This window comes from Anguilla anguilla, chromosome 5 (genome assembly GCF_013347855.1).
Source record: "Anguilla anguilla isolate fAngAng1 chromosome 5, fAngAng1.pri, whole genome shotgun sequence".
NCBI classification, from domain to species: Eukaryota; Metazoa; Chordata; class Actinopteri; order Anguilliformes; family Anguillidae; genus Anguilla; species Anguilla anguilla.
Window position 1 is genome coordinate 51,555,548 of NC_049205.1, and position 24,299 is coordinate 51,579,846.

General features: G+C 43.6%; 1 protein-coding gene across 3 annotated transcripts in view; it reads left to right on the plus strand.

Annotated features, from left to right (window-relative positions):
* Positions 1–24,299, plus strand: part of sbf2 (SET binding factor 2) — a 108,866-nt gene that overhangs the window by 41,193 nt on the left and 43,374 nt on the right. For all 3 annotated transcript variants that reach the window (XM_035417970.1, XM_035417971.1, XM_035417972.1), the window contains 12 exons: positions 1,206–1,343; positions 9,196–9,330; positions 10,990–11,100; positions 12,726–12,831; positions 18,723–18,855; positions 19,586–19,694; positions 20,233–20,346; positions 20,852–20,929; positions 21,383–21,496; positions 22,915–23,043; positions 23,224–23,322; positions 23,861–24,065. In XM_035417970.1, the coding sequence (XP_035273861.1) occupies positions 1,206–1,343; positions 9,196–9,330; positions 10,990–11,100; positions 12,726–12,831; positions 18,723–18,855; positions 19,586–19,694; positions 20,233–20,346; positions 20,852–20,929; positions 21,383–21,496; positions 22,915–23,043; positions 23,224–23,322; positions 23,861–24,065 (1,471 nt within the window). The remainder of the gene's footprint in view (positions 1–1,205; positions 1,344–9,195; positions 9,331–10,989; positions 11,101–12,725; positions 12,832–18,722; positions 18,856–19,585; positions 19,695–20,232; positions 20,347–20,851; positions 20,930–21,382; positions 21,497–22,914; positions 23,044–23,223; positions 23,323–23,860; positions 24,066–24,299) is intronic.

The following is a 24,299-nucleotide window of genomic DNA, read 5'->3' on the forward strand; positions in this document are numbered from 1 at the left end:
TCTGAGAGAGAGAGCGAGAGAGTGGCGTTTCCTGCCGGCTGATGAGAGGATGTAGTGGACCCGCGCTCCGCATCCTGCCCGCCCGCGGCCCTCTGGCGTCAGCGGCATTACGCATTACCGCTCGGGGCCCGGTTACCAGCAGCCACGCACCGGGGGGTTGGGGCATCACAGGGCCACGTCACCGGCACGGTAAATACATACCACCGGCTTCCAGTAAGAGGCCCACGAACACGGCTGAGTGTTTTGTTTTGCGCCCTTGTATTCGGGACCCTCTGTCCCCCTCACTATTGTCCTGTACAATTCCGGCCACAACAGCGGCTGTTGGTAACCTGGATTAGTGCACTCTTGCCCTCCTCGTCTGCACACACGTGATGCGTGTGGAGCTCATGTGTTCCGTAAACTCCTCCCACTAGCTGTGACAGTGCCCATTGTTCTATGCAGTCTTGTCATTTGACACTGTTTGTGAGGGAGATGTCAATTCACGTGCATGTGTGTGAGTGTGTGTGTGTGTGCATGTGTGTGCGTGTGTTGGAGAGAATTCATATAATAACACAGTAGCATAGGTCACATTTCAAGAGTAGGGAATGGCAGTGTTGCTGGTGTAGGAGAGGCAACTGGAAACCTGTGGCTTTGACACCGATAAACTGATTAAAGATTTTTCCTGAAAAGTACAGGGAGTAGTAACATCCCACACAAACTGCACCTAGGAGAGTGTAAACTCTAATAAATGATAGGTACTGCCTAACTGCCATGCTGTGTGATCGCTACACTCCCTGACTACTGTGCCACCTGACCATCTAACCACCAGCCTGTATGACCATTTTTGAGCGACACACTGCCTGACCTGATAACTGCCTGACAGCCACTCTGTCTGACCTGATCACTGCCTGACAGCCACTCTGTCTGACCATGCTGCCTGATCACTGCCTGACAGCCACTCTGTCTGACCTGATCACTGCCTGACAGCCACTCTGTCTGCCCTGATCACTGCCTGACAGCCACTCTGTCTGACCGTGCTGCCTGATCACTGCCTGGCAGCCACTCTGTCTGACCGTGCTGCCTGATCACTGCGTGACAGCCACTCTGTCTGACCTGATAACTGCCTGGCAGCCACTCTGTATCACCGTGCTACCTGATAACTGCATGACTGCTGCTCTGTCTGCCCTGATGACTGCCTGACGGCTGCTCGTTCTGTGCTCTTGCAGTTCTGTCAGCCGACAGGTTGGAGGCTGTCCCGGGAGAGGAGGCAGCCCACCTTCTTCACCGTGGTGCTGACCGACATCGACTCCAACCGCCACTACTGCTCCTGCCTTACCTTCTTCGAAGCTGAGGTCAACCTACAGGTAAGACGACCACACCGCCAACTACAGGTCATCACTATACATGTACATACGCGTAAAGAGGTCAAAAATATTTTTGTCCATTTTTTATTTTTAACCTTTTTTAAACTTATTCAGACAAGGTTACTGGCAGAGATGCCATCCCGGCACAGCAGGGGTCACAGCCGGCAGTTGATCCTTTAGCCTCGTAGGTAAATTTTTATATGGGGGTTTATACGGGTGGGCTGCCCTGAAGACTGTGCCACAGTCTGGCCCAAGAGACATTACTGCTTATCAGTTTCACACCTGCACCCATCCCACACATACTGCACCAACAAAAGTAAGCCTTCTGACACTTCTGAGATCACAGGGAAAAACTGCTACCTGTTTAAATCCATAAAAGACAGAATCTGTTTCGCAGAAGGCCGTAGTGCTCAGAAATGCCATTATAGCATTGAAGCTTCAGTTTGCCAGCATTAGAATCGTGCTGCTCATAGGCAGTAATTTTGTTTTGCTTTCCTTAAGTGACATGGGACAATATTTTTTGAACAGTTTATCACACTTATCAGGTATTTAAGAGCCCCTGACTTACAGCAGGAGAATTAGAATTCCTACAGTGGTCTTACTGTAGGCAGAGGACTGATATTATGGAGATGTTTATGTAGTGAGAGACATGACCCTGCTCAGCGATATTTATTAACTCCAAACCTCTTGGCCATTGAGTGCACTCCAGCGTAAATAGGATTAGCCGAACGTATTACTGTTTCTGAGGGTCTTCACAAAAGGCTCAATTAAGTGTGTTTATAGAGGAACGGCTGCCCGAAGATCAGGACTCTACATCTGCTCTTCATTTGGGTTTCTTTACTGCTCCTGCCCTCTGCTGAAAGGTTGTGTATGAACTGGGTCAGCGCAGAAAAAAATCCCTTTGTAAATTTACAGGATCGTATAGAATGCCGGGCTGAGCGTTTCATGGCATTTAATGGAGAAAGCCCCCCCCCCCACCCCCACTCCAGGGATACGTGCTTTCGGAATGACTTTGGTGGGGATCAGACCGTTCCCTGCTCTTACCTTATTTGTCTTTATTAAATTCCTGTCACCGTGCCTTCTGGGGTCTAGAGAGCGGGAGGATGCATGCATTTCATGTCATTGTGAAAAATTCAGCCGCTGCATATATCTTGATCTTAGCAAGGGATTTCTGTAGGATTCCTGTAAGGCTCTATTCAAGGACACTGCTAAGGTACTATTCCAGTTATGTGATGCACCCCATGGTCTGGTATTGAATCCTGGCTGCGCCAGTGTTGACTGTGGTTGGAGGTTCCCTCAGGAGGAATGTGTCAGTTGATGGGAGTATGCTTGCATCACTGTGACTTATGTAGCTGAAGTCTACTCAGACAGTGTGCTTTTCAGATTGTGTGCTCCACTGACTGTGTGCCTCTCTGACTGTGCTTCTCAGACTATATCTCAGGCTGTGTGCTCCTTACACTGTGCTTCATCTGTGCTCTTCTGACTGCGTGCTCCTCAGTCTGCGTGCTACCTCTGCATAAGTGCCCTCGTGCCACTCACCAGGTCCCTGTGCATTACCAGCAGTCATCAGAAATGTGAGAGATGTGCTTTGACCGCTAGCTCACCTGTAGTGTGCTGTTTGGCTTGCAGTGTGGCTCAGTGTATTTCACATTAGAACACATGCTGCCATGCTTCCTGCATAGGCATGAGTGGCACAGTATATTTCATGATTCCATTAAACTCCATAGTCTACCTAAGAATTGTCATACTGTATCTGCAGTACATGCACCTGCATATATGTAAACAGTATCTAATTGTTGTTTTCAAATACTTTTCAGTCATGCTGAGCAACTGAAAAATAAGTATTTGGTACCACACCACAGGGACTATGTTTCATGATGTAGTCTAACATGGCAAGTTTACAAATGCTAACAATGGTACTGCACCCCTAATCAAACCCTATCCTTGAGGTTTATTTTCTATTTCTACAAGCCAGCTGCCTGTAAACACACTGTATTTAGATAAAGCCGTTCTTTGATTGATAGTCCGCTGAGAGATGATCATGACTGGCATGAATTTTATGGAACTTCATGATGCTCCTTTAATCATCTTGAGTGGATTTCAAATGATTATTCACAGTTATAAAACAAATAAGGTTTTTGTTATGCTCTGTCCTTGATTTACCCCTTAATTTCACAGAAAATGATTTGGTTTCCCTCCAATTAGATGCTCATGCAATTAAAATAGTTTAATGGTTGCTGGTGGTAACATGGCAAAAAAATCGCACTGCACATTTCGTTGCAGTGAATCACGTTGCTGTCAGTCCCCCGCAGTGTCTAAAGTGCCTGTTTCGGTTTAAGTCTGGAATGTTGCTCTTCCCTGAATCTCTGCAGCAACATTGAACTCCACCGTCAGTCTGAATGCTGCAGTCAGTGTGTGTATGAATCCCTCTGTCCCTCAGGATAAAAGGGCCCCTCTTATTAAACACAGGGCACCATGCTATCGCTGACCTTAACACTGTCAGTCATTGCAAATTACTGATACTATTGCTTGTACACGCAAATGTGTTATAAATGAGAGGCATTGTGGGTATTTTTTGGGTTTGGTGCCTTTGGAATGGCATTATAAAGGCAGGATAGGGCCCCAGGTAAGTTCTGTTGAAATGAATAGGCCTTAATCTACAGTCTTCAGTGGGAGACCACCGCCTGTCGTAATGCCGGCCGTGATTAACGCGACCGCAAAGCGCTCTAAAGTTCAGCGTGTCAGCGGCGCTGGGCTCACGTATTATCACAGAGGCAGTCTGCCAAAAACAGCGCTGTGTTTATTTGTCACTGTCTCGAGGGAACCACTGGGAGATAATTAGAAGAGATTTTATTTTTTTAGAAAAACACAGAAGAATCTTCATCGCCCTCACCTCCCTCGCACTCATAAATGCTCCACACGTCACGGCACCGCGTGTCTCTGTTATTCGTCACGCGGATATCTGATCAGATCTGACCACGCATCACGTGATTAGCAACACACGTTGCAACGGAGGTTTTTTTTGAAGCCATTTGTTGAGGGCGCAGTCCGAAACCTCGAACTTTCGACAGTGTCAGAAAAGTTTCGAAGGACGTTACTGAATTTCACAGGGATGAAAATTAGTGCAGGAATTCTAGAATTTGAAGGTTGATTGCAATTCCATGGAGAAAATAGAAATGTGCTGAAAAATCTCAACAGAAGATTGTTTCAGGGTTTTTCTTTTTTGCGATATGTGCATTCTATAATGGAAAAAGTAAATTTATTTTGAAAATTATAAGTATCTGTAACTGGCTGAGGCATGATATTTGAGAATTGTGTATTTGCACAATTCTCAAATATCATATTTTTGGAGGAAACATTAGAAAATTGTAATTTTGAGTGTTGACCTTTGGCCCTTTGGTGGCTTTCTGACTGTGTCTGTGCCCAGGACCCTGTTTCCCCCTGAAGTGAAACAGATTGGTTCAGTCAGCTGACAGCGGTAGCAGTGGGTGGTTCCTATGGTAACCTGCAAGATTAGCGTGTAGCGTGTTTCCCTTTTTGTCAAAATGAATTCAGACATTTGAGGATTGAGCATCGCTAGCTATATTGTATAGTTTACGAACACAACCGGGAATTCAGCTTCTCAAAATACAGATATTTTGGCTGATGAAAACAGATGCTTAATGTTTATTGGAGAAACATCAACAACTAGCATTAGACAAACAATCATGTTCTTTTTTTTCACATTGTGCCCAAATGTAACTTATTGTCATATTTTTCTCCATACAGCTTCAAGTATCTACAATTGTCACGAGGGATAGTTTAAATAAACCTTTTCAAAGTCTTACTGAATGGAATGTAAAAATATTTACAGCCAAAAACGCAGTTATATCAGACTATAAATCCACCACAAAGCTCTTGTGGATTAATAGTTTTGGGAGTTTTGTTCAAACACAACAGATGGCTTGTGCTTGATTTGTAAATGTACAGGATTCCATTGGTAAACTCAGAAGAGTCATTAAAAACCTCACCTGTTTGTCTCCTGCCTCACTGCTTCCAAAATTAAACCGTAACCTTAAGATTTAAACATCGTAGTGCTTGACCTAAAATGCTTCACTGGCCTTTCCATGGCCTGTTTGTCACATAGACAGACTGCTCAGATTTACTTGTTTCATTGTTAACGTGAAAGAAATTACTTTGAGCAATAACTTGCTCTCTTGACATCCCGCCATTAAAATTCCTGTTAATGTCACATTGAATTGGCTTCTGCTGTAAATCGCTTGCCACAGTTCCTCTGGCGGGGGGAGGGATTAATCTCCCATTCTGTAGCCCAGTATGATTCACCAGAGATCCTGGATCCGTTTCTTTTCTTTCTTGTTTGTTTGCCCTTCGTTTTGGCGAAGTTTGTGACTGTGTTTACTTTTCGGAAAAGATTGCGACCTCCTCTGCTCTTCTTAATTACCCTCTCAACTCTTCAACTCAGTGCAGTGTCTGATTTCATCGGTGCTGATGTGACAGGGATTCTCCCAGAATCTTCTCAAATCTCAGAATGAAAAGAGTAAACGCCATGACTGTCAGCACGGCAGACAGATAACAGACGATTCACCCGTGTGCCAGTCACACAGTGCCTCTATGTGTCAGCAAAAAGAGGGTGTGTATCGATGAAGACCGGCCACAAAAAACACAAAAACACCTTTGTAAGATTTTGATGATTCATTTTTTTTTTTTTTAATCTCCATTCAATCTCCATGTCTCCATTCACGAAGCTCTGAAATGTTATTATTATTATAATTTTTTTTTGTTGGTGGACATTTGTCCTTCTTATGCTTTTTTTCCCTCTTTATTCACACTGGGGGAAGCAGAGTCTTAAAGATAGAGATGGAATCTCAGTACAGAGAGTGTCGCAGCAGGGAATCGAACCCCCAGCCACACGGGGACATTCATTTATGGGTTCATTTATGGGTCGCCACCCTACGGACCGTGCCAACCCGTTATATATCCAGTGTGGGATAGGCCCCAATTTGCAGGAGGGGTGTGTTCTGCAACTCATATGGCATTGTGCCTGGCATCTCCATGCAGGATCTGTCCAGGCCTGCCCGTGCGCAGTCTGAACACTGTGGGAGGAGGGTGGCACTGGCGGGGGAGGTGACATTTTCCTCAAAGACACGAGTCAGCCTCTGGGCCTCTCCCTAAATGTGACATTCCTCATGAAAAGGGTCAGTCAGCGCGTGAATGCGGTGCGAGGGCGGCGTCGATGACTGCGTCTGACTCTGGGCTCGCACGCGCCCCTCGCGGCCTGCCGGGACCGGTCCGCCCTTTCGGGGGGGAACATGTCGGTCCTCGGCGGTTCTGCACCGCAGGCCCCGCGGCGTGACAAACACGTGGTGTTTGAAACGCGCCCGCACGCTGTGCTGCCTAGCGTCGTTTCGAAATACAGCGCGTGCTGGAAAAACACTGTCGTGTCGTACGGTTAGTAAGCACAGCTCTGCTTTCTCAGCTTTACCAGTGTCATCGGCACGGTCACTTAGAACATAATTGCTTTTGTCGGGAACACTATGAATGTGCGCTGAGTTACGATGGGTAATCGGTCACGCTGCAGGGGGGAACATATTGTGTCTGATCCCCCCCCCCTTTAAAGTATAATGACTTTTATTCTGTGGAAGGGAATGTTCCGGAGTTTTGCCGGTATGGTGTGGCTTGTGTTTCTGGCAGCATCAGACATTTTAACAGACATTTTCTGGCATCACGCATGCCAAAAAAATGCACCAGAAAAAAGAGCTTTCAATGCGGCCTCTGGTAGGACACTGCAGAGGGTCAACCAGCAACAGGGTGCCGGATGAACCGCTCTGGTATGAGTTGAACAAGTCCACATTTGTTGCATTTCCCCACAATTACCTTCACGCTAAACCAACCACTACGGGTTGGTGGCCTTCCTCTGTATAACAGAGAGAGCTCTACTGCAGTGCACTGTGTGGTTCGTCTTCACGCCACCCAGAGATACTGCAGCGGTTTCCAGAAGTTTCTGACTTGAGCTCAGATGTGAGGGCCGCTGGAGGTAGACAGCCTGTTTTGGGAACGTTCCCGCAATTTACGCGCTGCTGTCAGTTAGCATTAGCGGCGCTGCTGAAAGCGTTTGTGATAGGTTGCACAATTGGAAAACCGCTGTTTGTGTGCTGTTAGTAAACTCGGGCAACACCCTTTGACTGGTTTTGGGTGTAGCTTGTGGTCGTAGCGCGGGCTGTACCTGTTTTAGCGGGTTTCCTGGCTTGTTACGGTAAATTTTCTCTCAACGTTGCATGCACTAGGGATTAAGATTCTTCCCAAAAGTGAAGTATTTTCCCTGCCGGGAATGGATGCATGTTGTCCTGGGAATCTTGGGAAACTGGGCTTGTTTTTAAGGCATAAGCTACCAGTACAATCGTGTCGGTCATATTTCAATGAGCAGGACTAAATAAAACAAGGAAAAATATGCATAAACTTATGTGTTCCCAACCTGACAGCTTTAATATTTTTGGTGTTGTTATTATGGCAAAACAATGGCATTTATGTTATTAATCACTGTTAGAATACACGTGCACATAATATTAACTTTGGATGCAGCTTGATCTTCGCTAGCTGAGGATCATTGCCTGTGATCTGATGGCTGTGAGAACAGCCTGGTGGAATAACTAAATTCAAAATGAAATTTGTTGAACCATGTACTGTGTAATGTTTTCGAAGTCGTTATAATAAGCCAAGACAGAATTCTTGTTCTGTTAGTGTTCAGAGTTGCGTGGTGGTGCGAGGCTAAGCCATACAATTGTAAATATGCAGTAGTAATAAAGGCAACGATCGCTCAATGTTCACGTCACAAATCGTTACTTTATTTAAGCAATATGGCATGAGAGGCAGAGCTGTATTGTCAATGCAGTCAGAACTACAGGGAGTTGTTAGGCAGGATACAGCGCTGCCTCAAGTGCTGTACGATGTATAGAAAAAATGTATTGATGACACAGTATTATCTCAGCCAATCAGCATCCAAGATAGATATAACCTGTTTTACAATTTACGTTCACTCTACAAACAGGTGCTAAACATTAGACAATGCAGTTGGTTCAATAGGACAACATGATATTGAAACTGTTTGCTTTGTAAATTACATTTGTAGGCCTATGTGCTCTCACATTCTAGTTGAATAATTAGGCTATAGCCTATTATTTAGTGATATGCCAGGCTATGCAAAATAAAAAATATAACAAAATGGACTATAATAACAACAAAATAGACTTTGGCCAATTATAAATAGAACAGACCGTGGCAAGTCATAAATAAAACCAATATCTTCCTAACTGAAACAAAATAGACATTGATATTTAGCCTATAGGCTAAATAAAACAGAGTAGGCATAGGCCTATAATAACTTGCATGACTTCTTCCCTTTGGAAGTTTGTTTTTCATGCAGCAGCGAGCATCGATGGACTGCGCACTCAATCTTTGGACTGATCTCTGTATCAAATTGTCCACAGACAGAAAACGCTTTCTCTGCCTGGATTGTGACAAGTACACCAAACAGCTGTTGCAGATGTTTTAGCAAAATTAAACCACATATTTTGTAAAATAACATCACTGGTGTAAACTAATGAAAGAATAAATAAATGCTTTCCCATTATTAGACATTTCGGGAAATTGGAAATAGTTTGTGCAGGAATTCCTGGAAACCCGTTTCCTAATGTTAAACTCTAATGAACACTGTGAGTCAGCAACAACATTAAGAAATGTTCTGTCTGAAGGGCTGCACTCGTTTCAATATTTTGTCATCTCTCACTTGAGCATAATGGATTATTTTGTCATACCACTTGTTTTTTCCAGTGCAGTCTGCTTATCTCTCTTACAGGGATCGAGGACTACAGGGGCAATTGCGGATGAAGAGGAGGAAGAGGAGGGGAATGGGCTGATCCATCCTGCTGAAGTGTTTGCACCTAAAAGCATTATTATGGTGTCCCGGCTCGATTTCCCAGAAATATTTCGGGTAACAAAAATACTTATGATTTCATCCCAGTAGTCCTCTTTAATGCAGGGAATTCTATAGAAATTCTATAATCTCATTCGCCTCCCATCAAAACACAGCTTATCCTCTTACTAGAGGTAAGCTCTGTTTTGATGGGTGGTGAATGAGACAAGCTGCTACTGGTTCCCCAATGGTGTATCCAGTTGAGACATTCCTAATGTAGAGTTGTGTCTCTCAGTGTGGACAGCAGTGTAGCATAATGGTTGGAAAACTGGGCATGCGACTCCAAGGTTGTGGAAACAATTCCCAGATGGGGCACTGCAGTTGTACCCAGGGCCAGTCCTGACCTTTTGGGGGCCCTAGGCATATCCACCTTTTCTTTGAGGGGGGCTGGTTCAATTGAGTCAATATCTCTAATCACTGGTATATAAATTTTAAATGAATGTGCCATGAACAGTAGGCAAAAAGATCACTTATTGTTATCATGTTCCCCAGCACATGTGAGTAGTGCCTTCTTCTTGGACATGAGGAGAACCAGTAATGTGTGGCAATTGGCAGTTGACTGTTGGCATCTATAGTGGAGCAGAGTGCTTCTCACCAACCAGGATTATAGGGAAAACAGAGAGAGGCAGCGGTATGTGGTTTGTAAAAAAAACACCATGTATTTTAGTGGCCAAACATAGTTGGTAGTTTATGTAGTTAACTGCACCTCAAAATGATAAAGTAGATTAATTAACTACTACAACTACTGTGCAAATTTGAATGTGGTTGAATTACCAGCAACCTGCAGAAAAATATAATTAAACAGACATACTCCTCAACACTGCACATATGTTACTTAAAACTAAGTTTGAGAACAGCTGGTGCTCCCTATAGCTGGCCCTCTTTGGATGTTGTAGACATCTGTCTACAACATCCAAACCAAATCAATTATGTTTATTGACAAACTGGTAACATTGTAGTTTAAAACATGAAACAGATGCATTGTTTATGGGTTTCTAGCCAAAGCTAATTTGCAACCCCTGTCCCTGGTTAGGCTTTTGAGTTTCCATATCATCAGTATTTAATTACGAACAATTAAATTAAAATAACAATCTAAGATATACAGGAAGAAGAAAATACAGTAGTTAAGTTATTACAGATGATTAGTGATCATTGGCTGTGCTTATTTATTAATGAGCACGACACTGGTACTGCAGCTCGTATAAACTGAGAAAGGTAATGGATGAGTTCCATCTGTGGGGGGCTTCACTGAAATCCCCTGCTTTCCTTCGTAGTGACTGAAATCAGCTTCAGATACTTGCTTTTCTATGTGGTTAGATATTAGATATGTATGTGGTTGTATAGTGTGCAGTAATTGCGTGTGTGTGTTTGTTGTATAGTGTGCAGTAACTGTGTGTTGTACAGTGTGCAGTAATTGTGTGTCTGTGTGTTTGTTGTATAGTGTGCAGTAACTGTGTGTGTTGTATAGTGTGCAGTAATTGCGTGTGTGTTTTTGTTGTATAGTGTGCAGTAACTGTGTGTTCTATAGTGTGCAGTAACTGTGTGTGTTGTATAGTGTGCAGTAACTGCGTGTGTTGTATAGTGTGCAGTAACTGTGTGTTGTATAGCGTGCAGTAACTGTGTGTGTTGTATAGTGTGCAGTAACTGTGTGTGTTGTGTCTCTGGTATGTTATGCAGGGCTGCCTGGGTCTAATCTACACAGTGTACATCGACAGCCTGAATTTCCCTCTGGAGACTCTGGTGGCCAACCTCCTAACTTGCCTCGTGCCACTGTCTGGGGGGTCCCAGGTGAGCGAACACTAAAGCCAGTGATCCAAAAATATCTCTGGCCCGTCCTGCTCCCGCCCCACACTCCCAAAGGCCCACTCGCCAGACACAAATAGAATTCTGGCCCAGACTGGGGTCACCTGGGGTTAATTTAACACTGGGATTTGTTACTCCAAACAGAGGAGAGACCAGGCCCTAATAAATCAGGGCCTTATTTTGGAGTTCTTATTCCTCATAGGCTAACAGAGGCGTAACAAAAATGTTTTTCTGGCTTGTGACTAATCCAGAAGTAATTGTTTGTATTCGTAAGGGCTCAAACAATCCTCTTTGGAAATGTGCCATAGCAGTTAGCATGGCAGCCAAGAACATTTTTTATATGACTTTTAATCAGTTACATTATTAAGAAAAGCTGAGCAAGCCACCACAACGCTGAATAAAATCGTTTGGTTATTGAGAAACTATTGTTCACTTGCGCTCTGAACTTTTATGATTCGGTCCTGCTTTGGTGGTGAGAGCCACATCAAATACTGTCCCCCTCATAAACATCCCCTGCAGAGAGTCTTTAAAAAACAATGAATTTTGGTTGAAAACATACCAAAAAAAAAGAAGATTCCATCTGTTCTTTCCTTGTCAGAAATGAAAGAATGTGGTCTTGTTAAGAAACTCCCAAAATAACTCTGCTATTGGGAGTCCTTACTTTAACATATATGTTTTCGTATTCATAATATCTTTGTCACTCCCTCTGTTCCCACTAGGGGCATTATGTACCTCAAACAGGCAGTAATTTATAACTCTTGGGATTCAGCATGTGATAACTCTTCAGAATCTCTCCGCTGTGTTATCACAGCGACTAGGGGGACACACCGTGTCATTCCGTCCATGGCGAGACTATCGGGACACCCCCTGCGTTTCTGCCTCTGGCAGGACACACTCAGGACTCCTTAGTAGCGCAGGTTCCTCGGAATTAGGCGCATTCCAGTTTTGTTTTAAAGAGGGGAACTGGTTTCCCCGGAGGTCACCTGACCATGCCTCGGAGAGCGGGTGTTGTGTTTGCTCTCACCCCGTCGAGCGTAAAGGTTAAGCTAATTCTGCCAGACCCTGACAGCGCTGGGCTCTGTCTGGGAGATTTAGGTTATGTCAACATCCTGGTAACCAAGGGTGGTGTAATCCGCACCAAATTTCAGAAGGGCGATTTGAATCCAGCTGCAGTATGCTGGTGTGGCATGCTTTCTAAATTTAGGGTATTTTATCATGAGCGCTGCGTATGATGTATTACATGGCACTATATTGTAGATGCTTTTCCTTTGCTCTGAAGCAGGAGACCCATGCGAGCAGTTCTCTCTAATACTTAACTTATGAAAGCCCAGCGTGGTGCCTGCCCTATTTGACTTGTCTTTGGCTGGGAAGTACTTACTGGTGCCCAGTGGAAAATAGTTTTGTCTGCGGTGATTCTGAGCCCAAGTACAAGAGGGATCTGTCCTGGAAGCCTTCCTCATTAAATCACACGTATGCTAGGCCCTTAGGTCTAACGTGAACTACCGAAGGCTTACACAGCTCATTGGTTTGGGGGTCTGAGTAGACCCCGTGTAGAGTAGTGCAGACACGGTGCTCCTCACACTGACCTGGCCGTCTTCTCTCTGGTGCAGAAGCTTTTCTCGCTGGGGGCGGGCGACCGGCAGCTGATCCAGACCCCCCTGAATGACAACCTGCCCGTCACGAGGAAGAGCGTGGCACTCCTCTTCCAGCAGCTGGGTAATGTTTGCACACTGAACCCCTCAATGACAACAACTGCAGTAGCAAAATGCGCTTTAAAAATGCAGGTAAAACATTGAAGCATTGAACAACTGCTCTCACACTTTAAGTGTTCACTCAAGCTCACTCACGCACTCACCCACAAAGTGACTCATTCACAGTGAATGACAACAGCAACGTTTTACCACAAGAGGTAAAAAGGTCATAAAAGCAGTGGCAGTTTTCATTTATTAAAATTAAACTTGTATTATAATAACAGTTATATTGGTAATTTGATCAGTGTTATAGGTGACAGTGAGACTGGACAGCGCATGATAATAAGCCATGTTTTTGTTTTGTGGTTGGTTCTCCATTTTCCGATAGTTCTGTAAACTTTTCTCCTAGAATGTTGCTGTCCGACAGGAAGTTGTTGTAGTTCCAAAAAGCAGAGATAAATCTTCTGTCAGTTGATCCATGAGCACTGAACATGATAGAGCATTTTTAAAGGATGTATCGCATTAGTGAAGTACAGCACAAGAAAGAAAACTACAGAATGTTTTATGAATGCTCTTGAGTGCTTTTCCCACAGGAGATGGTATGTTTCTGAGGGAAAACTGGCCAACAGTTCAACAGTTCTGTTTTGGGAAATATCCATCTGTTCTAAACACACAAGAATTAAGAAAGTTTGCATGGTGTTTCTGTTAAATAGAATAACAATAAATATGAAAAGACTCTTTTCCTGTGGTTTGTGTGTAGACAGGAACCTAATCCTCGTATTTCAAATAGGCTACAAATTTATTTTCCAACACCAAACAGTGTAAAATTTTGAGCCTCTTTTCATTGAGCCCTCAAACTGCTGAGTAACTTACTTTTTTTTTTGTATGCAAGTTGTATGCAAATTTTGTTGTTACACAAGACTTGTTTTTGCTTAGTAACACAACAGTGACTTTGTCACCTGGGAAGAAGTTGTCCTCTGCATTAATGCATTGACGTCAGTTCGCAGACGTTTTTGAGGGTAAATTTCACTGCGGTTGACAGGAGCATTCGTCTTTCATGTTGATGTTATCAAACCCCACTGGGTAGCTCGTGGGAAAAGCAGCCGATTCCCTCGGGTGACGAGGAGTGTGATGAATTTCCCGATACGGTGTGATATGTAGGCCGTGTGTGCACTCAGCTCCCTGGCTCCCTGCTGAAATGATTCCCTGCCTGCTGATTGGTGGGACCAGGGGAGGTGTGGCCCTTCCCGCCTTGTTTTTACCGTGGCGGTGCTGTACTTACTGTATCCAGTATTTATTGCCGTTTCTACATGCTGTTCTTATTTCCTCACACGACCAAGAGACCTTGCAAAACACCTCCACCTCTCTTCCCTGTGTTGTAGACGGTGAATCCTTGGAACTAATTTACCCTCTCCCTGCTGGTTAAAAGTTAAAATAGGGTTCAGTTTGCTTGTGTTTTGTTTGCTTGCATTTTAATGAGTGAAAGTGACAAGCGCTTTGGCTATGCCTCACTGGCAGACATAGTCTGGGTATGGCTCAGGCGTGGGTGCGACGCGTGTGGGGTAACCCTGCCTCTAATCTACCAGTTTGGCAGGCTTACTGTTTATGTTGTTGAGTGAAACCAAGACAGCGAGTTGGAGTCTGCTTCCTTTACGTTTTCAGCAAAGTGAGGCACTTTGTTTTCGGCTGCGATGGCGGTGAGGCATTCAGGCCGGAGCACATTTCTTTGAGTTTCACTTGAGCAGCGCAGACGTTATTTGACTTGTTTTCTTTTTTAGTTTGCCCCCCCCCCCCCCCCCCCCCCCCCCTTGCATGGTTCCTAGTTAAGCATTTTGTTAAAGGAGCAGCCTTATGTAATCTAATGTAAATGTTATTATAAATGTCAACGTGGGCTGTTAATTTTAATGTATATGTTGAACTGGTGAGATCATGAATCACTCCAGGTTATCTCCAGCACACAGATTCTGCACATGTGCTCTCCAAAGTCATTCAGCAGTTACGTCACATGACCATCTCACTCAACAAATCATTTTGATAGAACCTACAACCTGAACCAATGGAGCGAACCATTTCTGAGAAAGTAAAGAAATAAGCTGGTCTGCATAGCATGAGGGGATTAGACATCTACATCTGCCAGATAGTAAGTCAAGCAGGATGACAAGATCATACAGATGGTGCCATCTGTACCTGCCCTTGTTTTTGCTGTAATAGACTGTCAATAACAGCTGTATATTATAGCTTAGACACTGGATGTTGTGCTGAGGTTTTTTTTTTTTTTTTAAGTATTATTCACTCTGATTACCTCAGGCAGAAGTTGTCGTGGCACAGCCTCACCTTATTGCCATCAGAATTTGACCTCTTTAAATGATTAGAATTGCATTTATACAGTAGAACTGATTTCTTTGTCATTTACCTGAAAAAGTTGCACAGATGAGGCAGCAGTTACAGTGAAAGCAGGGGTAACGTGACCACATTGTGTCAAGCTGTCGTGGAACTGGCAGCCTGTTCAGGCATGTGCTCGGTGCCGAAATTAACGCAGACACCGGGGGATGTTTAACTAGGCCGTGACTCGTTACAGTACTCATTATCGACTCGGTTACACGTTGCCCGTGTTCCTGAACTCTTGTGCTGTGAACTCGCTGTAGATGGGAGGAGCTCGTTAATGTGTTTGTGAATGTGTGCGATCGGTGGCGTGACTTGTGGTCCCTGTGGCATTCTCGTGCCGCCGCAGTCAACGCCAGTCGGCCGTGGGTATCTTGTTTCTGCTTTCGTGCCCAGTTGTCCGCACGCTGCAGGAAGTCGAGCGCTGCAGTCGAAGGTGAAATTCCTCAAAAACGTTCCGTAATGCTTTGAATTTCCTGCATGAGTGCGTTTTCTTTCAGTTCTGAAATATTTGAGAGCTGAGTCCTCCTGACAGGGCAGTATTTCCCATACCTCCATTTCCGGTCTCGGTGACACACGCACGGGGTGCCCCCAGTTCCTATTTTCTTAGAAGTGTAATGTGGTCAAAATGCCAAACTGTTGTTTCTGGAAGGAGTTCAAAGCCAGACTCGGAAGAGAAGGTGGATTTTTCCTGGGTACTTTTATGAAGTATTCACTGAATTTATTATATGTGTCAAATTGTATGGGGACTAGATTCATCATGGTTTATGTAGTTTTGGCTTTGATGTGTTTCAAAACAAAATGATAAGAAAAACCAATGTATACATATTGCAATATTTTATTTTACAATTATTGATATAGCTTCTCCTTATGCTACGATCTCTTATACAGTTAGCCTTGCTAAGCTAGCCTTTCATGCACCTGCAGACAAGAATGTGCTTAGCTGAAATAAATCTGAGTTGACAGCTGGCCAGTTGTTTTTATATCCTCATATAATGGGAATATCCTAACGGTCACTGGCTGAGCATGTGAAGCCCATTTGCTCTAAATGTAGAACACAGATGCCATCAGGTGTGTTGTCAGGCTCAGTGAATAACAATTTATGTGAATGGAGGAACCACTGTCCACGTTGCAGTTTGGGACAGACAGTAAGAGGGTCAGGGGTGTGATGAACCCCCTCACTCTGGTTTCCCTGAGCCTGACAGTTCACTGCTTCTGGTGTGAGCGATGACTTGCTACACGCGTCGCCCAGCAGGCCACCCGGTGTTCCCGTGGCAACATGTCACATGATAAACTGCCACAGGATCTGAAAGTTTGAGGCTGTAACCTCTGACCTCTCACTGCTGCCATGCGCCGGGCAGCACAGGAGTGTCAGCTGCGATCAGCCTTTCATTATCGTAATGACAACTTTTTATTAATTGAGATGTTAATCAGTCCTTCATTTCTTTCTTAATCAGTCTGCTCTTTTAATCAGTAGTCTAACCCATTATCTCTGCAGAACATTGCCAGGGTTAACAGGAGTATAAGATCACCACTAGTCATTCTGAGCATCAGCAATATTATTTGATATTATTTATTCCTTTCACATTGCTCCAGGCAACATTCTGCAACTGTCTTTCCCTGCTTGGCCAGCTTTATTTGATTTCTGCCTCCTGGGGTATAGAGTAAATATATTCCATACACTTAGTTGTGATCGCTTCGGCATTCAAAGGACCGCAACCCAGAGACCCATTCAGAAGATCAGACAAGGACACACAATGCAACAATCATGACGATCATCGTCTTGAATGAACTGGAGCTGGCCTGCCTGGGCTAATGGCCTGTGTCAGGCGAAGGCATGAATCACTTGCCTCTTAATTAGTGTGTCTCCAGATTAGGGAATTCCTAAGTGCTGGTTCATTATGGGACGTGTGTCTCTTCCACACGTTGCTGGATGTCGAAATGTTGCCGCAGTCATCACGGAAAAATTCCTATTGAATGTGCCATACTCAACAGGAAGTGCGGCCCCCCAGGGAACAGGAAGGAGTCAGCAGGCCGGCTGTTTGTTGTTTGTGGCCGTCTCCCCTGCTGTTATTGAGAGTCAGATACGTGTTAGTGTTTCCACCGATAAGAATGCTTCAAGGTCAGGAATGAATGAATGTGATCGCATATTCCAGACTTCCATGTGCTCAAACACGGATTGGGCTACCTGCTGAATACCACATTTTGGATAACGATGATGGTTTTAGTCATCATTTGATTAAATGGTATGGCATTTATGAAAAAAAAGGTGTGAACAGATGAGTTTGGTTTTTTTGTTGAGTCTGAAGTCTGAAAATGTCTTTATTACTCCGAAAGTCCTCATTAAAGTAAAATACATCAAGGCATATGAGTTATACCAGGTAAGGGCTCTGGAAAATCACAAGATGTAGTTTTCCATGTGGAAAGTTACCGGTTGAATGAGGCCGAGCGATCCCGTCCATTCTTCTTTTGTTCTTGGATATCAAGGTGTGTCATAACGAGCAATAAAACAATGTTCACTTTTATATCCGTGTTCCTGTTTGTTGGTGAATTTCCAAGCTCGACACAGTCAAAGCGGAACCAGGGGTCTCAATAATGCCATGGGTATTTCCGTCAGCATTTGCCTGTCGCCATCTTTTTGTGGCGCGTGATGAAGTGGTCCATTGGCCGTGTGATAGCAAACAATAACAGGAACTGTAAACTTGGAATCTGTCAAGACTGTCATTGCGGTATTCGCTGTTTTTCTTTTTCTTTTTCTCAAAGGATGTCATACTCTGCACTATTTTTGAGTAACATTGTTTGGTTTGTTTTTTATAAGGCCAGTATACTTCCACTGTACCTAACATGGAACATTACATACGGCATCAGAATGCTCATTTTTACTTGACCTGCAGATTTTCTTTGTATTGTCAAGTTAGCCAGTTGCTTTTCTGTGAAATATTATTTTCCATTCTCTCCATGCTATTGATTCTGCCCTCAAATAAAAAATTGGTTGTTTTTTTAATCTGGCAAAAAAATATTTAATGGAAGCCTGTAAGAATATTTCAAAACATTTCAATTTTGTTTGAATGAACTTAGCCCTGTGAGGGCTTGGGTCCCATGATAAGGGGGTTAAATTGAGATAAATAAAGTAACAATAGATTTTATCCTTTCTTTTTTCATACTTTATTTAATGCACTTCCATTGCTTTATTCATTGCTATCATGATAAATAAATAATTATAAGGATTTTCTGAATAGTAGCAATGCTTCTTTATACAGTATGTAGCAATTTGTCTGTATTTCTGGATGATGCATCTTCAAATGGCTTAGGATTCAGGTGTTTAAACTGTATTGTGTTTGTGTTCAGATTTCCAAAAGACAGAATGTTTACTTGAAATTAAACGTTTTAATTTTTTTAAGTTTCTTTGGAACAGGATTTTTTATTTATTTTTTTCCCCTATGAGGTATGTTAATCATAAAAAATATTTCTAGAAAATATTCGTTGTCGGCAAACATATAATTGTTGTCACATTATTTTCCTGTTCCCCTGTAGGAATCCAGAACGTGCTCAGCTTATTCTGTGCAGTTCTGACAGAACACAAGGTGTTATTCCATTCTAGCAGCTACCAGCGCCTTGGAGAGGCCAGCCGCGCCCTCGAGTCCCTCATGTTCCCTCTTAAATACAGGTGAGCCCCCCCCCCCCCCCCTTTGGAAAAGTACTGGGGTCCGCCCATGCCCCTTCTGAGGACATACCCATCTGCGGTCCCTCTCCGGTTCCTGTGGCTCTTGATGCTGATTATATTAAAACGTTGTTTTGTTGTGTAAATTTCCCCGGCCCAGCAGAAACGTATTCAGAGACTGAACATACCTATGAGAACACGCTGCACAAACTCCAGCTAATCCAAAGTGACAGTGCGCGTCCTGCTTTGGCTCTCTAGCCCTTCTTATCAAACATCTAGTCCTTTACGGACACTTTAGGGAGTATTTCTTTTCCATTTAAACTCCTTACATCTGTACGAAAGGGATAATGTAACACTGTGTCCTCATCCACAGCTTTTCATGTTTTATCGATATAGTCTCTAAATTCATTTTAACATTTTATGTTTTGTCAATCGCTTGTAAAGCACTCTGAATTGCAATTTGATTTGTCTGAAAGGTGCTATATAAATTGGTTGATTGGTTTGGTTGATTGATTGATAAGCTAAATACAGAAATGGACTAAAATCTTGCAAAAATCTTTTAAAACACATTTTTTAGAGGGCTGTTCAAGAGCAAAAGTGCAACTGCCATTCTGCATGAAATGCCATAACACGCAGACTGAAATGTCTTGACCAACTTAGCCCCTCTAGTTCACAATTATGAGTCCTACTTATTGTGTCCTGTAATGATCATTTCTGCTACCATTCTGACCTTCAGTTACCCCTACATTCCCATCCTGCCCTCACGGTTGCTGGAAGTCCTGAGTTCCCCAACTCCCTTCATTATTGGAGTGCACTCTGTGTTCCAGGACGAGATCCAGGAACTGGTGAGCATTTTGAATTCTCAACGATGCCACTAATAGCTAGCACGTGGACACAATTCATAAACCAGTTTTAGCCACTTGATTGATATTCTAGAAATATGGTTTCCCTCTCAGTGCCTCCTAAAAAATGCTATCCTGCGGCTTATGATGCTCAGCTCTATACAGGGTTAATATTTGATACCTTTAGTCAACCCTCACTATACACTGCAGTGCTGTGCCATTTTAACTCACAGGAGGCGTGTTTAAATGATGTCATTGTTATATCATTGATCAAGATATGTAGCTATTTAATACAATATAAATGGGCAGTACACGTGCTTCACATCTAAAGTACTTCATATATGATTTATGAAACATACAAATTTGATAAAAACTTAAAATATTTTCATATTTTTGCTGAAGACTCTTTTATGGAACCCCCGGGGTCCCCAAACCCCAGGTCTGGAACCTCTGCCTTAGAATATTATAGCTTTAACTTAAACTTTATTACCTCAATAAGCACAATATTCTGTTCTGGACTGCATGTGTCATTGCTTTACAGCTTGATGTCATCATTGCTGATCTGGATGGAGGGACAATAAAGATCCCAGAGTGCATCCACCTTTCCCACCTGCCAGAACCATTACTGCACCAGACCCAGACAGCACTTTCTATGGTAATTTCCCAGAATGCACTGCACCCCCCATTCTGTCTGAAGGGCAGTCTGCTTCTCTTCACCAGCAAAAAAATAATAATAAAAAATGTATGACCAAAAGTGAGATGTGAAATAAAGCTTATCAGTTTGTTGAACTCCAATTATCTTGTTCTTTCACTTAATTATAATCAAGATCAGTGATCAGGGTTTATTTTGGAGGGAAATACCATTAGTCTCATGGTCATGTGTTAATTTCGAGTCTCTTTTTTCTTCATTATGACTGAAAGAAATTACATGGGTCATGTCTCCAGAATGAGATTCATTATACTTTTACTGATAACTGGTATACATCCCAAGACCCAAGGCTTAATTCCATGATTCCAGCAATGTGTCTGTTATTGCAGGGGGTCAATTTTTTAACAGCCTGGTGGAATTTAGAGGCGCTGCGATTTAAAAATAAACGGAATATGACAGAATGTCCCGCTGCGGCCCCACTGACATGACGGTTCTTCCTCTTCCCCACCAGGTCCTGCATCCAGATCTTGAACTTGCGGATAATGCTTTCCCACCACCCCGCTCTGCTTCATCCAACCTCAAGCAGCTCGTGAGGACTTCTTCAACCGTTGTGTTTTCTCATAAATGTTTTTATTGCTCATTTTTAATTAAATAAATGATTTGCATCTCTAGCAGGTCAGTTGGGCCCCACGGTCTGCTTGCTAAAGCTGCGCATGAAATTTCTTCCTCCAACTCATGTCTGTGGGAGCTTAGCTGGGGGCTGTGGTGTGAAAAGAAGCATCTGGCAAAATCACATGCTTTCGACAAGTGTGTGTGCTTGTCTGCAGTCTCCCATGTTGGCTGCAGAGATTGCAGCATGAATGCATCTGTATGCAATTGTGCATTCCGATTTTGGAGAAAATGGGAGAAAACATGAAAAAAATGCAGAAAAGAAGCATGTCAGCTTCATGGGGAGGACACTGAAAGTGTGAAAGATATGAAAGTAAAGAAAGAGGAATGAAAGGATGAGTGTGGTACAGACAGACCTCTCCCTGTGTTCCAGGATAAGGAGGTGCGGGCTGTGTTCCTGCGCTTGTTTGCACAGCTCTTCCAGGGGTACCGGTCCTGCCTGCAGCTGATACGTATCCACGCCGAACCCGTCATTCACTTTCACAAGGTGAGTCACAGTCAAACACTTTCACAAGGTGAGAGTCACAGTCAAACACTTTCACAAGGTGAGAGTCACAGTCATTCACTTTCACAAGGTGAGAGTCACAGTCAAACACTTTCACAAGGTGAGAGTCACAGTCAAACACTTTCACAAGGTGAGAGTCAGTCATTCACTTTCAGAAGGTGAGAGTCGCAGTCATTCACTTTCCCAGTGTGAGAGTCACAGTCAAACACTTTCACAAGGTGAGAGTCACAGTCGAACACTTTCACAAGGTGAGAGTCACAGTCAAACACTTTCACAAGGCACAGAACTGTCCCTCGCCACTCTAAACCCACTGGAGCCTCTCGACACAGATTAATGTGTTTTGTGTTTGTGTGTCTTTTTTGAGAGCTTTGAAGGAAACGTTACATTCCAACTTGTGATACAGTATCAGTGTTTGTTTATGCCACTCTTTTCTCAAATTCTTTGTTTTAAATTGAGCACCTAAAATATGTATCTGGAATGTGTCCTTTTTTATTGCTGTTGTTTTATTTGTTTGGGTCAATGTGTCCAAGGGGACATCTTGACAAATTATTTTACATGAGTGCTTTCCTACATAGCTTGCATTCCTGGCCAAGAATTGATTATACAGTATTTTCCCCTAGAACCGAGCATGATCAGTTTCACAAGAAATTATTTATTGGGATTCAGACATTTATTACATATTTATGCATATTATGAGGTTACCATCTAATTTAAAGAGGTGAAATTAAAGGAATTGTTTGCTTCCTTTTCTGATATTACTTACAGTTTTTGTGTGTTTCTGATTTGCCCTGATTGTTTTAAAAAAATGATATTTTAAACACATGCAGAAGGTTCTGATGACCATCCAGCTTTACTATGGCATTCAGAGGTTGTTGACTGAAGCAAGAAAATATCCTTCAAGTTAGTCCAAAACAGCTTATATAGCAGCATTCCACAGGCTGCTCCTATGAATAGAATAATTTAATTGCGTTTATTCACAATTATAAACATAAATATTGGTTTTAATATCGTGGTGGGACTTCTTTCATTGAGCAGAGCAGTCTCAGGTTGCATAGTTCCTGTCAGAAATAACATAAACATAATATTACAAATTTTTGCGGGGGGTAATATTATCTATAGAACCAATGGAGGCATACCATCACTGTATAAGCTGCTTGGCAGTTGCTTGAAGTGTATTTTCTTTTTAAACCATAAACCTCTGGATGCCCCTATACCAGCATATCGGTTTATTATCCAGATGGACTAGTGGGTCACCTTATTCACCAAAATAAGCGGTTGGATGAAATTACGCTCAGAATTCTGTAAAGCTGAACCGTTTGCACATTTGGTCTGTGGCTTGCTGTCTCTGCCCTGCTGTCACCTGTGATGTGGAAACGTCTTTTTACCCATGATCCTCTTAGACCGCCTTCCTGGGCCAGCGAGGCCTGATCGAGAGCGACTTCCTCACCAAGGTGCTGGACGGCATGGCGTTCGCTGGATTCGTGTCCGAGAGGGGCCCCCCCTACAGGGCCTGTGATCTTTTTGACGAGGTATGGTGACACTCTTAAGTGAGGCGCATTGCAGGTGTTTAAAAATGATTAAAATGGCCATTTAAATGTCTAAATATTAGATGCAGCTTTCCAAAAAAATATATTGTTTTTCCCTCATGAGACTCAAATTCGTGGGGGGCTGTTACTGCTCCATCAAAGTGGCTGTTGTCCCCCTCCTAGTTGGTGGCGTTTGATGTGGAGCGGTTTAAAGAGGAGGAGGAGAACCCAGCCAAGTTACAGAAGCACATCCGGGAGATTGCCGAGCAGCTGTACAAGAACGTGAGTCCCTCCCTGAGACCTTCATAACCAACAATATCTGAGCAGGCCCTCCATCACCTGCCCAGACCAACTCATCTTCCTCCACTCCCTCCGCTCTGTGGCAGGGGTTCCTAAACTGGGGATGGGGGAGCCACTGGGATCCATGAAAGGATTCCCAGAGGGTTCTCAGTAAAACTTTTTTCCTTGTTTTGTTTACATTTCCATATTTCATGAATGGCATATTTTAGACTTTCAGAGAATATTAACCTTGGCTGGTTTACACATCCATGATAATACTTAGATCATTGGAATGATTGAACATGTACTATATTGTGCTAAACCACTATGTTTCTAATACAGATCCCTAATATAAGCCAATCGGAATTTATGGCTGTCACTGTATTGCAGCTAGTAGTGGCTGTTTGGATGAAAGTGTCAAAGGGTTACCATTTATTTAAATTTGGGGCATCTCATCTTGAAAGGGGTCCATTTTAGAGGAAAACTTTTGTCTTATAACACATACTAACAAATGCACCCTGGCCTGGCTCTTATCTGGCAGGAGAACCCAAACCCCCACATGGCATTCCAGAAGGTTCCTCAGCCCTCGGAGGGGTCCCATCTGCGGACGCACGTGATTCCCTTCCCCCTGCTGGACGAGGTCCGCGTGGCCGCCCTGCTGAAAGAGGGCCTGGCCAAACACCACGGCGCCCCCACCGGCACCCGCGCCCAGAGGAAGTGCGTGGTGCCCGCCGGCCCGCCCGTGGGTAAGTGACATCCCCCCCGACCGCCCCGCCACCCCTCACACTGCTGGGACCACAACACATCCATTTAACAGACGCTCTTATCCAGAAACATCTACCAAAATGATCCGCTGTAGTGCATTCAGATTCAGGTTAAACGGCAGCAGTATCACTGAAGACCTGTGTGCTGAAGGGCCTCTTGCTGTCATGATGTATTATTATCCTGAAAAGACCCTTGAAACACACAGGCACTTGTGG